This window comes from Pogonomyrmex barbatus, unplaced genomic scaffold (assembly GCF_055798465.1).
Source record: "Pogonomyrmex barbatus isolate J1 unplaced genomic scaffold, ASM5579846v1 scaffold12, whole genome shotgun sequence".
Taxonomy (NCBI): Eukaryota; Metazoa; Arthropoda; class Insecta; order Hymenoptera; family Formicidae; genus Pogonomyrmex; species Pogonomyrmex barbatus.
In genome coordinates, this window is record NW_028297108.1 from 7884347 (window position 1) to 7898900 (window position 14554).

Genomic DNA, 14554 nt, shown 5'->3' on the forward strand with positions numbered 1-14554 from the left:
AATTATAAGTCATTAAACAAGTGTTTATACAATTCAAATTTATTTTACATCTAAGAATAAATAATAAGCATGCATAATTTATATAAAATGTCTCATAATTAGTAATAGGTAAATAATAGGTAAAAGTAGGTAGCAAGTTATATCAAGTGGAAAAGTTCTGCACTTTGCGGTTTTCTGGTAATAATTAATGTAATATTAATTTGTAAAAATCCGCGAATGAGCGTGCATCCGTGTGCGAATACACAGTTCAGAGTTACGCGCGCTCAGATATAGGCATTAATTATATGTATATCTAGTATCTATTACTAAAACAGAGATGGTGATTGGCCATAGCGTTACCGTTTTGACGTTTTGCCGCGTTCTGCACAGAGGCATTTATATTTATATACTAGACTGCTAACTTGCCTCAAATACATGGCCCCGAAAAGCATGTATAAAAATACATGCACATGAAAGTCCCATATATGCTATATATACCGACACACGAATTTTATATATATGAATATATTACATATTTGAATCAGAAATATGTAATGTATTCTTTTCGATAATTGTTATAGCTTTTATTCATTTCTTGAAGAAAAAAGTTTTTTTAACAAAAAGTTACACCTTTTAGAAATATATATGTATATATTACAAAGTATTTGATCATGTGAAATAGATATATATATATATATATATATATATATATATATATATAAAATCAGATTTAGGTAAAGAAATTTATTTACAAAATGAAAAAAATTTCTAAAGCAGAATATAAAGAATGGAAATATTTAAGATCTTTAATAAAAATGTCTATGTCTCGTAGTGCATCAGCCATAATACATTCGCGTGACCATTACGTTTTGACATCATTTGTCCCCCTTACATCACATTATGTAATACATAAGTTTGGAGTCAACTTTCAGACTCAGTAAATAGAGGAGTTCGCAGTCTAGTGTATAATATAAATGTCTATAGTTCTGCAGCTACTTTCTGATATTCACTGCCGGTATTAAAGATCTATGTATGTAACACGAACTATATATTTTCAGTAGTGTGAACTATATATTTTCAGTAAATATTGCATCGTAGCCTCAATCATGTAACTTTTTTCTAGAGTGGAAACATGAAAACTTTTTCCATTTACTTTTTCCATATTTCAAGATGCGTTCCACTTACAATGTAAAATCAATGGCACAATGCTTTTTTTTCTAGCTGAATTTGCGTGCTTGCTAAATTCTGGATGACACCCGTTTGATCACGTCCCGATTGACCACTAGCCACTCACAGGGACCTAGAATTTTTCCATTGTTCAAGCGCTGTAAATGGCTAGTGGTCAATTGGGACATAGTCAAACGGGTGTCACCCCTAAGATCTTGTCTTTGATTGATACATTTTTTTTAGATCTAAAAGAATATACCAATCAAAGACAAGAGTTCAGCAAGCACGCAAATATAGCTAGCAAATCAGCAGGAAAAAAAGCATCATGTGCCGTTGGCTTTACAAATGCTTCGAAACATTTTTTGATTGATCAATTTATAAAATTTTTCGTTCTGATTGGCCAATCAAACGCTTCGAAGTATTTGTACCAAGTGGACCGCGCCGTTAATATAATAGTAAAAAAATGTCACATTTCCTAAGGAAAAAGTTACATGATCGATACCTTAATGCGGAAAGCCACAAGAATAAATTCAGGACTCTAGTTATATCGAATCGCATCGAAGGAGATGGACTTTCTAGAATATCTCAGCTGCATCATGCCAAAGTTCGTGGCGCGACGACCCTGATGGGTAGGGAACGTTAACATGGCGACTTGTGCGGTGAGTTCGGCGAGTCGCACCCTGTCGGAATGGTCTTACACGGCAGTCGCGTGGTGAATGTTCGTTGACGCGCGTGTAACTCGTGAGGCCTGTTTACCGGGGTGCGAACGCGCGCGGGAGAACGCGTCCCTCCTGTGTGGCCGTTGTGACGTGCGCGCAACGCGATTGACAACGCGGACGTGGCGACCACGATGTCGGTCAGCTACGCCAGAATGAAATCGTGCCACGAGGCGTCGTCGCCGACATCGACGTCGATGTCAACGTCGACGTCAATATCGACGGCGGCGCCGAGTACCAACGCGCCGAGGCGCGCCGGCGACGAGGAGGATTGGCAGATGCAGCTGGCATTCTGCAAGCCTCGTCACAACGTCACGGTCGAATATGTCAATTGCATCAGTCAGACCTGGCGAATGAAGGAACGGGTATGTATGTATGTATACGAATACGAATACGAATACGAATACGAATACGAATACGAATACGAATACGAATACGAATACGAATACATCGATACGTCCGAGATTCTCGCCAAAACGTTCTCGTTCGCGAGTTGAATCGCAGTGAAACGCGCGACAATGAGAAGAAGTTGAGAGCATGCGATTTTCTGGGCCAAAAAAATTGTGATTTGCACGAATGAATGGATATGACCATGCGCACGTGTTTTCTAGATGAAGACGGTAAGCGTCGCTCTGGTGCTGTGCCTGAATGTTGGCGTTGATCCACCGGACATTGTCAAGACGCAACCGTGTGCTCGTCTCGAGTGTTGGATAGGTAATTAAATATTAGGATAGCCTTCCTAGTTTATTTACATTTTTCCCTCCCCCCGCTCTCCCCTTTTCTTTGCTGTTGTGTAACTGCGATTGTGAGGTTAGGCATGTGTATGGACGTACATCCAGTAGCACAACTATTTAGTCAAGCTAACTAAACTTGATTGTATACTAGAATATACCTTTAGATTTATTTTAAATATAGATAGAAATATTCAATTGAAATGAAACATTTAATAAGTGTTCACTGAACGGTTGTACTATTAGATCCTATGGGGAATTATTTAAATCAATTGCTTAATATTGACTTTACTTTGTATGTCAACATTTTCATGAAGATTAAATATTATTTAATCGAGTAATTTTTCTCACGGTTGGCATTTTTGTAGATCCCTTGTCTGTGAGTCCACAAAAAGCACTTGAGACTATAGGTTCAAATTTGCAAAAACAATATGAACGATGGCAGCCAAGAGCTCGTTATAAACAGAGTTTAGATCCAACTGTCGAGGAAGTAAAAAAGTTATGTACATCTTTAAGGCGAAATGCTAAAGAAGAGAGAGTTTTATTTCATTATAACGGTCATGGAGTACCCAAACCTACTACTAATGGTGAAATATGGGTATTCAACAGAGTCAGTATAAAATCAATATACAAATTTATATTCATTGCATTTGATATAATATTAATGTCGTATATAATATTAATGGCTTTCTACCTTTTTAGACATATACGCAATACATTCCATTGTCAGTATATGATTTGCAGACTTGGATGGGTGCACCTAGTATTTATGTATATGATTGTTCTAATGCTGGCATTATCGTTGAATCTTTCCAGCAATTTGCTGACCAGCATGAAAAGGAATACGAAGTAAGTGATATATAAATAAATTTTGTTGATTCTAAATGTTAATGAAATACATATGTAAACATGATTAAGTTAGATGAGATTATTCTTCATAGATGGAAAAACAGCAAAACCGTGCGACTGGAGTAACATGTCCCGCAGCACCATGTTATAAAAATTGTATTCAATTAGCAGCATGTGCAGCTAATCAAATTTTACCTATGAATCCAAATCTACCTGCAGATATTTTTACCTCATGCCTTACTACACCAATAAAAATTGCGATACGCTGGTAAGAAATTTTGATGTAAGCATAAAACAGTCTACATTAATCATATGTATATATACAATAAATTTTTTCCTAGGTTTGCAATGCAGCCTACGTCCAAATTAGTTCCCAATATATCACTTGATCTTATTGATAAGTAAGATTATTATTAAGCAAATTATTATTTCATTGTTTTGTAAGAGAATAAGAAATAGTTTATAAATATCTCTGTGTATGTATTCTAGAATTCCCGGACAATTAACTGATAGAAGAACAATGTTAGGCGAACTTAATTGGATATTTACCGCCATTACCGACACGATAGCGTGGAATACTTTACCGAGAGGTAAAAGATTTGTGCTTTAAACTTTGCGAAACTTTACAAGAATAAATGTATAGTTATAATAATTATAAAAATATTGTCTTGTAGATTTGTTTCAAAGATTATTCAGGCAAGATTTATTAGTTGCTAGTCTCTTCAGAAATTTCTTATTGGCTGAGAGAATACTTCGTTCTTATGATTGTACGCCAGTTTCTTCTCCGAAATTGCCTCCGACTTATCAGGTAAATTTATTATTTCTCTGGATAAAATAGTTTTTTCAATATGTATAAAAATTTTAAATTATTCTTTGCTCTTAAATTTTGTGTTAAAAAAACTATGTATTTTTTCAGCATCGTATGTGGCAAGCTTGGGACATGGCGCTTGATTTGTGTTTGGCACAATTGCCAACGGTTCTCGAAAATGAAGATCGATATGTACATTCGTCATTTTTCGAAGACCAACTCACAGCTTTCCAAGTTTGGCTCAACTTAGGATCAAAAAGTCGTAGTCCCCCAGAGCAGCTTCCGATTGTTCTCCAAGTGTTACTAAGTCAAGTCCATAGATTAAGAGCGTTAGAATTATTAGGACGTTTCCTCGATCTTGGTCCATGGGCTGTAAACTTGGCACTTAGCGTCGGAATCTTTCCGTATGTCTTGAAATTATTACAAAGCAATGCCAGAGAACTTCGACCTCTACTCGTTTTTATATGGGCAAAGATACTAGCGGTAGATAATGTGAGTTCTATATTTTTGTATCTTCACCCATATGATGCTCCGCTATGTATATATTCTAATTTTAGATGTGAATTGCAGACTTGCCAAGCGGATCTTGTACGTGATGGCGGTCATAAATATTTCTTGTCTGTGCTGCAGGACACTTCTATCCCGGTAACTTAAATATTATATCTAATTTTAGTTAATTCCGGTAACTACATCCGGATTACAATAGATAAAGTTTCTCATAACGAAAGTATGTTTGATAATGATTTCAGAGCGAGCACAGAACATTAGCCGCGTTCGTATTAGCCAGTATCGTGAACGAGTATCGGCCCGGTCAAGTGGCTGCTAATCAGGGTAGTCTCGTTTCAATATGCTTGGAACAATTAGGAGACACAAATTCTTTGCTACGGCAATGGCTTTGCTTATGTCTGGCGCGACTTTGGCACAATTTCGATAAAGCAAGATGGTGTGGTGTCAGGGATATTGCTCATGAGAAACTATTCACATTATTAAAGGATCCTGTTCCAGAGGTTGTGTATGATTTTAATTATATGACTAATTTTTCAGCTATGTTTGCTACATATATGTAAAGATCTATTATAAATATTAAAGGAAATATTAATTTTGATGCAGGTTCGGGCAGCTAGCGTATATGCATTGGGTACATTTATAAATAGCGTTACAACTAGGAGTGAGCACGCGAATAATATCGATCAAATTATCGCCATGACACTTATTAATACCGTCTCCCACGATATGTGTCCGTTAGTTAGAAAAGTAAGTGAAAATTTTAATCTGGAAAATATTGTCTGTTTTAATCTGGAATCGCAATAAACATTAATAAATTGCTAACAAATTTTTATAAAATTGTAGGAATTAGTAGTGGCTCTTCAATGGATGGTGTTGCATTTCGAAAACTCCTTCGTTACACTAGCCATGGCCGAAGAAAATAGTCGGAAGGATCTTGTTGTAGAAACTCTGTCTCCATTCAGCGGTATGAGGCGCATTAGTTCGCGTGACAGATTAAAGATGTTGTCTCCTAACAACACTTATACCATAGATACGACCGATGGATTTGGACCGCAGGATCGCATCAAGAGAGTTTCATCCTCGTCATCCATTAGCAGTCTAGGTAAGACATAGGAGTGACCATTTTTGAAGAAAGGCGGAAATCAATTAATATTTTCTGTCTGAGCACTGGATTGAACAGTTATTTGCATTGATTCTTTCGTGTGTCAGGTAATAATTGGGAGTTCGTGAGGAAACCTTGCGAGTCACTTGGTAATAATGATTGGAAGTTTCATTGCATGTTCATATATAATTAATGCTTTTTATTTTTACAATTGTGCAATATCCACCTATGAAGTATATCGCTTTTCGCACAAGCTTTGTATAATAGCATCATTCTTTTTTTTTTTTTTTATTATTAAAATAGGTCTTTGTGATAATGATGTTTCATGGATTTTATGAAATTTTTCATAGGCCACAATTCTCTTGGAAACTTACCGAGTCTCTCTTATGGAAGTGTATATATGAAATTATGGCATGGATTATGCAATCTCGACAACGATCCTCATCCAGCGGTCGGTACTATGTCTCAAAAAATTACCAATCACATTCGTAATAAGGTATTAATATCTAACATATCGCTTAAAATTCAGTTATATGATTTTTGTCACATGAAACTTTAAATATTTCAGGTGAAGGTATCTTCTACTCCTAAAGAGGTAGTCGAAACGAAAATTTCTTCGTCATTGTCCCTTCCGCCATCTCCGTCAAATCGGACAGGTTATTTAAGGTTGGTTAAAGTTTATTTTATCTAAGATATAATCTCCATCTTATCTTTAATGATTCTTTTTTATTTGTTAACAATAGCAAAGGGGAATCGCCACCGCCGGCTGTCAACTCTGGAACGGATTTGTTGCGTTCTTCGAGAGTCTTATCGCATAGTAGTCGTTCAAGGAAACCTGTTCCTAATACAGTAAGGATCATAATTATTTTAATTATTTATTTTTCCTGACCTTAACTTTCCTAGGATCCAAGACAACACAATACAAGTGTCACATAAACATAAAATGCTAAACTTTATTTTCGAGTCCCCTTACAATAAATAAAGAAAATACTCGAAGAATGTGTCTATTGAAATATTGATATTTAATGAAGAATTATTCGATATGCGCAATTCGATATGCACAACAATATGCACATAGCAATATACAGTATGTATAATTTTAGATATCTGAAGAGACCGATGAAGTACCTGGAGCTAAAATTCCATTGACTACCTCCCAATTTGTTGAGTGGAGTTGCGCGCAATTTGCTCAACCTGTTAGTTTAGAAGACGAAATGGATGATGTGGAGAGCAGGCCATATCTCGAACGAGAATGGCGGTAAGAAATAATAAGAAAACTTTTCTATTAATGCAAATTTAATATTTCTGATATAAGTTTCATAGCAAGTTTTATGTTACATCATATTGTTTTAGATTTATACGTAACGCGAAGCAAAGACAGGACGCAAAGGAGGAACAATTGCGCGCGCCGCAAAATAAGATGGAATCACAAATATATCATGCGAGATGTCCTCAGTCACCTCAAGTTCTAGTTTTTCATCCATTTGAGCCGCATTTAGCCGTGGCGCTGAAGGATTGTTTTGGGTACTTAAATTTTTTATTGTAATGAATATTCTTTATCTTATATAAAATAAATGCAGGCAAATTAATTTTGGTTAAAAATTCTTTTAGCATATGGGATTATCAAAGTGGCACAAAAATGAGTTATTGTACGAGTCATGGAAACAAAATGAAATCGCGTATTACAGCACTTGAATTTATCAATTCTCATGATTTAACTCTGCTGATGGCAGGATCCGACGACGGTTCTGTACGAATTTGGAAGAATTACAGTGGTACGATAAGCCGCGACCCGATTCTACTCACGGCTTGGCAGGCACTGGCAGATGTACAACCCGCAACCAAGACCACAAGTGGTACTTATCGCGTTTAGTTAATTTATTTCTAGGCAACTAATTAACCGCTTAAGATTAATTTTTATATTTGTTTCGGAATAATCCTGCAACAAGATCATTTATTTATAGCAACAGCACGATTGGTCACGAAGTGGGAACAGAAATCTCTTACTCTGGCAGTAACGGGCGATGTCCGCATTGTGAGGCTTTGGGATGCGGAAACCGAATTGAAGAAGCAAGATATTCCAACGGGCGCCGATTGTTGTACCACGTGCATCGACGTTGACGGTACAGGTTAGTTGTCTGAAACAGAACTATTTTCTCTTCTCATTACATGTTTCATGTTTTATACATTACACAATCTAACATTTTTTACACAACAGTGTAAAATATCTCAAATAGCTAGTCCAAACTTAAAATTTCTTTTATAGGTGCAATAATGGCACTGGGTTGCGGCGATGGATCGGTTCGACTTTTAGATCGGAGATTACCCCCGGCAGAAGCGAGAGTTATGACTTGGAGGGAACACACCGCTTGGGTATTAGGCACGTTTTTAAGACAATCGGAAGGATCCGTACCACAATTGTTTACTGGATCTTCCACGGGCGACATAAAAATTTTTGATCTTAGGAAAAATTCTTCCGTAAATACGATTCAAGTAACACCAGGCATTGCAGCACTGACCGTGCACGAGATAGCTGATATTTTTGCTTGGTAAGCATAATTAAATTTATTTTATTAATATTATTTAATTTATAAATTATGTCAATATGATTATTGTAGATTTTAACTGTGTAATTATCTTAAATCATATTAATAATATGCATATTAATATTCCACGATTTTTTGTGCTAAAGAAAAATACATTTTTGTTTCAGTGGTACCACAAATCATTGTATTAGCGTTTACAATATATTGGGACAACATCTCAACACGATAAAATTCCACGAGGGATTCATGGGTACGCGCCTCAGTCCTGTAAGCTGTCTGAACTTTCATCCGTATCGGGTATCTTTGGCGGCTGGTTTCGTAGACAGTACTTTTACTGTATACGAGCCACGCAGATGACTATTAGAGATAGAGCTCGTGTAAGATTCTTGTAGAATTTTGTAAATTTATAAAAGTGCTTCACACATTCTTTACGTTTCCCATTACGCGTTGCGATGTTGTCGACAAAATCGAGGCTTTCTGCCTTCGTGTTTCCGCGAGAGAAATCATGTAATAATTCCTATGATGACGATAGAGTAGCCTCCCTTTTCCTGCTATTTTGACTCGCTAGAAAATCAACAATTTTGCCTGTTATTTTATGCAAAAGGAGGAAGAATATAATTGTAATTTTTGTGATAAAGTGTAAAAGAGTAGGAGTTAACCAAAATATTTCGAGGTAACCAAAGATTAAGATACGATTAACTATCTTTATGTAACTTTTGATGCGTAAGATAGTGACTGTCAAAAAAGCTTTGGTGTCCCGGAAAACGCTGATGCGTAATAATATGTGTACATTGTGATAAAAGATTGATGCGAATTTACGCTAGCGAAAGAAAGAGATTAACGTTTAACGAAAATTTTACGCGTATGGTGAGATAATCTCAGCTATTGTGTGCCATGTAATATCTACTTCAGAATTAAGCTGTTTCCGTACAAACTTATGTATGTAATGGAAATATTTTAATTACCGGATTGATTATGAGACGTGGCTGTGTAAATATGGCTCGCATTCTACGCATTTTTACAAACTACGTGAGTAATCAGTTTTTATTAGGAGATATTTTGCTATTGTCGATATAATATTATTTTTCGTTTTTAATTTTTTTTTTTTCTATCGTATTCCTGACCAGTAAAATAATGTAGTTTTGTTTCAAATAATTTTAATCATTATCGATACATCGTACAAATTTTATTTAAATCAATATAATTTCGTAAGTATTAAAATCCAATGAAGAACATATTCGTTATGTTTATTCGAATGGCAATATTAGATATACTGTATGTGCAATATTTCTAGATCGATATTCATTGATCTATATATATATATATATATATATATATACAATTGCAGCAAGCTTTCCGAATATAATATACCAAGCTGAACAGAAAACATGAAAATTACGGAGGGAGAGAACAAAAAGTTTGAATGATATTTTTTTTTTATATATATATGAATGTGTGTGACTTTTGATCAATTATTTATGTAAGTCTATTTTACAAAAGCATTTAATTGTAGATGTTTAATTATATACATAGCAGTTACAACGAAGTGTCATCGTTTAGACCTTTACTTCTTAATAGCTACTGGTGATTAATCCAACCGTGTTACATATGTCCATTGAAAATTATATTAAATATTTAGAGATTATCGCGTCCCCCTCCTCTCCCCTCTTCCCTCTCCCCCTCGATGCATCAAGTTGTATTGACAAGATATTAGCAATTGTATCGATGGTTGCGCGATTGTATCACTGGAAAAATAATGGACAGCGAATTTTAAACATTTATATTAATTACGTTATTAATTAATTAATTTATTTATTTATCAGCTTGTTTCACTTTCTCGGTAAGCTGCTGCCATTTTCACATTGAATGCATAATGCGTCGATACTCACGGGAACGGAAAGCAATCTAGCTTATTATTACAATGCATAACGTAGAACAAGTTACAGTTAAGAATACAAGTAGAACATGTTAATGTTACACAAGCAAGAATCGATTATATTACTGTAATAATAGGCACATTGTAAATACGTAAATACACAATAGAAAACTCGCATTCGTGAAAAGAGGAAGGGAGTGCGAGAAAAACAAGTGCACAGATAGCTTTGTATCTCTTTATATTACATGACAGTTTGGTTATTGATACATCATAATCTGGACGTGTACGAGAAAGCGATGAAGATCGATGGATTTGTGTATGGTATTATAAGAATTCTGACCGATCGCAAAAAAATTTATATAAGTATGCAAATGCGACACGTAGTGCCAGATGTACTTAATCGTTAAGTCAATTGTGAAAATCATGTGTTATCTTTTTTTTTCTTTTTTAAAAGAATTTATTCATTCCGTATTTTGCTGCCAACGAATTTGGGCGTTAACATTATCCGTTATGTATTTCTTGATAAATTCTTTCTATCTTTAGTGCGTCCCACTGTATCTGTTGGATTATACGTTTAACACTGTTTTTACCAGTAGCAAATCATTTTTACTCTTGGAATTAAATTCTCTACATTGCGTTGCGTTTGGACAATAAAAAAAAGAAGAAGTAGAAATAATTAAAAGACCAAAAGTAGAGTAAATCACACTTTGGATGCGAAATTAACGAAGCTATTTTGCGGAAATATTGTTATGAAAAAAAAAAAAAAACATATCTTAGCCAATTTAAAAAAAAAATACTATTGATTAAATAAGTAATGAGATTAAATTAATTTGAAAATTTCACCGTAAAAGCTTTATCATGTATAATAGCTTTATTTAAGCTTTAAAGTTTCAACTATCGGGAGAAGATCGGTATGGACACGGAATTGGAATGTGTGTAATTTATGAGTTCAGCTATCAATTATCAATTATAAAAACTAATAATAAATTGCATTACAGCCAATATCACAAATGTAATTTATAATTAATGTTAATTTATTATTTTAAATTTTATTGAGTTTATTCTGATGTCGTGCCTATATCGATTCTCTTTTCTTCTAAATTCCATGTTTATATTAAATTTCATGTCTATGAAGATGTTATTAACGTGGAAATATCAAAGATGCGATATTACGGAAAAGATTTATAATTTCGCAAATGTTAGCAGATTGATTTTGAAAAAAATTTCAAAGATAGATTTTCTCAAGAGACGTAAGAAAAGTGATGAATCTCTGATTGAAATTTTGAATAAAAATCCAATATAAAATCCAATATTCTGACAAGTCTAATAATAAAAGTCTAATAACACTATAAAATATTATTTTATTATAGATACTAAAAGCAAAAAATTGCAATTCTTTTTTTTTGCACTGTCTGTCGTGACAAATTGATTTATCATATACATATGTATCCCAATACTCGGCAAAATTACATCGATATAATTTTTATAGATAGCTGCATGAGATAGCTGCTCTGCTCTATGTATTATATACAATTCGGCGATCGCATGCACCGTTATTATATCGTTAACTAGCAATAACAATCACGTTAAGGATTTGCAAACATTTATGGGATAAATCGAGGAGAGGTAAATGCGAAGTATCAACGATTTTGATACTGTATATTATTGTACATTTGTGTAATTATATAATTGCCTCGCGTAGTAAACTACATGATCACGTTACATCGACTTTTTGTGTAAATAACGTAAAAACTCGTAACTTATTTTTCCCATGATATTCTCCCATGATATCATCGTATCTTATATATGCTCTAACATTGACAAGATTGAGTAGTAATTAATCGGTTACAAGTTCAATAATAAAGTTAAAAAATTGATAACTTTTAAGGTAACTTAGTTAATTTCAAATGAATTAACTTTATTGAATTTTTATATATATTGGCGTTTTCTCAAGTTAAATTTTTTTACATCGCTTTAACATAATATACACTAATTACACATTGAAACTTTAAAGAGATATAAAAAAAGATTCAATTTTTTTAAGTCGTTAAATCGTGTGACTCCTTGATATATCGGTGCAATTACAACAGACCTTATAACATAAAGGAGAAGATTTTTATATCAATCGATAAATCAATAAATATTATACCTGTATTTATAGATATAAAAGTAAGCGATAATTTTTTTGAAAACTGTTTCTATTTTGATTCTTCGCGTTGCTCAACGTATGCCAACAGGCGATTGTGCGAGGTTGTAGGCGCAGCTTATTAACGCATACGTTCAGTTGACGCGACATTTCATTCAAGCATGAATACCTCTCTCGGCGGCTCGTACGCATTCGTGCATGCGGAATGCACCGCGGGTGGCACGGTGAAGCGGTTGAAAACGCCAAGTTGAAATGGCACGATAAGAGCTTTTGTTTAGCTCCATTGCATCCATGAAGCGGATAGCGTATGCGGGACGATCTTATCGCGCATTGCACCGTGACGTGAAATTCATCGCTATCAGCGATCAGAAACGTGATGCTATTTCACACTACTGACATTACTCTCAAGTTGGCGCCCAGGCTACCCAGAAACATCGAGGTCTTGAAGGTATCTGAAAAGGTACCTGAAAGATATCTCTTTATAGACCTCTTTATATACCTTCACGTTATTTATGAAAGCTATATAAAAGTCATATAAAAGATATCTAAAAACAAAACTAAAAGATATATTAGAAGATTTTCGTGAAACATTTTCAAAAGATATCTATAAACATCTAAAAGATATATTAGAAGATACCTTTAAAAATTTGTAATGAACGTATTATAGATCTAAATGATATCTCTTAAGAGAGATATATCTTTTATATATATATCTGAAAAATATATACTACACGTGTTAAAGATATCTCAAAATACGTCTTAAAAATATTTGTAATAGGATTTGTAATACATTAAAAATATCTTTCTGAAATATTTTTAAAAGATAAAAGAATTTATTCTTTATGTTAATATCGTCAACTTTAATTTTCGTTACTTTTTACTTTGTACATTAGTGTAATTATTATTTTATAATAATTACATTTTTGATATATTTTCAAAGATATACCGAAACGCATAACTGTGAAAATCGTGACAGTGTTATTTCTTTTAAATAAAATATAAGATTCATAAGTAGATTATATAAGATTCTGTTGCACGTATATACGCGCATGATTTTAGCAATATAATTATGTTATTTAATGATTCGATTCAATTTAGTTTGATTCGAATGAAATTTTGTTTTTTTCGATTTAATTTGATTCAGATTCGAAAAAAAGAAACAAGATTCAACTTGATTTATTAAAAGTAAAAAATTCTTATTTATCTGATGTGAAAATTAACACGGCTTAACGGACAATGTAGATATTTATCGCAACAAATAAATAATAAAAAGAATAAAAAGAAATCGTTTAATCCAACGAAGGAAATAATGCATTTTTCTTGATCGATTTGAATGATTTCATCCGCGAAAAAACCGCTCCGCTGCTAGATGAATTGGAAATGAACGAATGAACGTGAATAAACGTGATTACGAATTCGGCGGATTTGCCCGTTTGCATTATTCACGTACGAATAGCGAATTATGAATCGTGAAGCATAAATCATAATCACAGTTTGGCGTTAATTTAACTATACATCGCGGACACGCGGCTCGCATGTATCATTGCATGTCCCATTGTGCAAGACAGACGCTCCGGAGGCTAATTCATTTATCAAGTTATTGATCAATTTATGATTCATTAACTAAATTATTAACTTAATCTTGTATTTTGTAATTGTTGCACTATTGCATATGTAAATTATTTAGATGACATCGCGTTGACGCAAGCACGACAACGCATCACATATTAATGAATCATACTTAATACATCGTTAATTACGCTGTTTAGATTCATTCCTTTGTACTAGGTGTCGCGTATTCGCGTATTTCATTTTTTTAACTTTCTCTGGATAATATGATCGTATATTCGAAAGAGATTCTCGTATAATTTCTCATTACACTTTCTGGCGTTGCCTAATCTAATATGCCTACAGCGATGAGCTTTCACGAGTTTTATGTCGAATCAGAGATGAGATTCTTATAAGGCAGTTACGATACGATATGAATGTACACACATGTGCGTTTAAAACTTGGCTAATTTCGATTGTCTTATTATCTTAGTTTGGCCAACCTGTGAATTAGCGTTTTATATAAATTATTATTTAATTAATTATTTATTAATGCATTTTTTTTGTCTTCGTAAAAAT

At 33.8% G+C, this 14554-nt stretch overlaps 1 protein-coding gene across 4 annotated transcripts; it reads left to right on the plus strand.

Moving 5' to 3' along the window:
* Window positions 1-1789: 1789 nt before the first annotated feature.
* Window positions 1790-12009, plus strand: raptor (regulatory associated protein of MTOR complex 1). 4 transcript variants are annotated; one of them, XM_011638779.2, is made up of 24 exons: window positions 1791-2227; window positions 2474-2576; window positions 2962-3203; window positions 3296-3442; window positions 3535-3710; window positions 3784-3843; window positions 3932-4032; window positions 4117-4250; window positions 4359-4742; window positions 4821-4895; window positions 5000-5257; window positions 5361-5504; window positions 5601-5721; window positions 5788-5859; window positions 5967-6008; window positions 6210-6355; window positions 6428-6525; window positions 6603-6708; window positions 6963-7117; window positions 7213-7383; window positions 7471-7715; window positions 7824-7988; window positions 8126-8408; window positions 8573-12009. In XM_011638779.2, the coding sequence occupies exons 1-24, from the start codon at window positions 1997-1999 to the stop codon at window positions 8760-8762; spliced, it is 3849 nt and encodes a 1282-aa protein (XP_011637081.2). In that variant the 5' UTR covers window positions 1791-1996; the 3' UTR covers window positions 8763-12009. The 4 variants fall into 4 exon arrangements, with proteins under 4 accessions (XP_011637080.2, XP_011637081.2, XP_011637079.2 ...); XM_011638777.2 differs by having other exon boundaries at window positions 5601-5859; XM_089071821.1 differs by lacking the exon at window positions 5967-6008.
* The last annotated feature ends 2545 nt before the right edge of the window (window positions 12010-14554 follow it).

Coding starts and splice junctions, on each gene's coding strand:
- raptor (XM_011638777.2), top strand. CDS start 1,997: ATGTCGGTCAGCTACGCCAGAATGAAATCGTGCCACGAGGCGTCGTCG. Junction 4,251..4,358: donor AATTGCCTCCGACTTATCAG/GTAAATTTATTA, acceptor GTATTTTTTCAG/CATCGTATGTGGCAAGCTTG. Junction 7,989..8,125: donor CATCGACGTTGACGGTACAG/GTTAGTTGTCTG, acceptor TTTCTTTTATAG/GTGCAATAATGGCACTGGGT.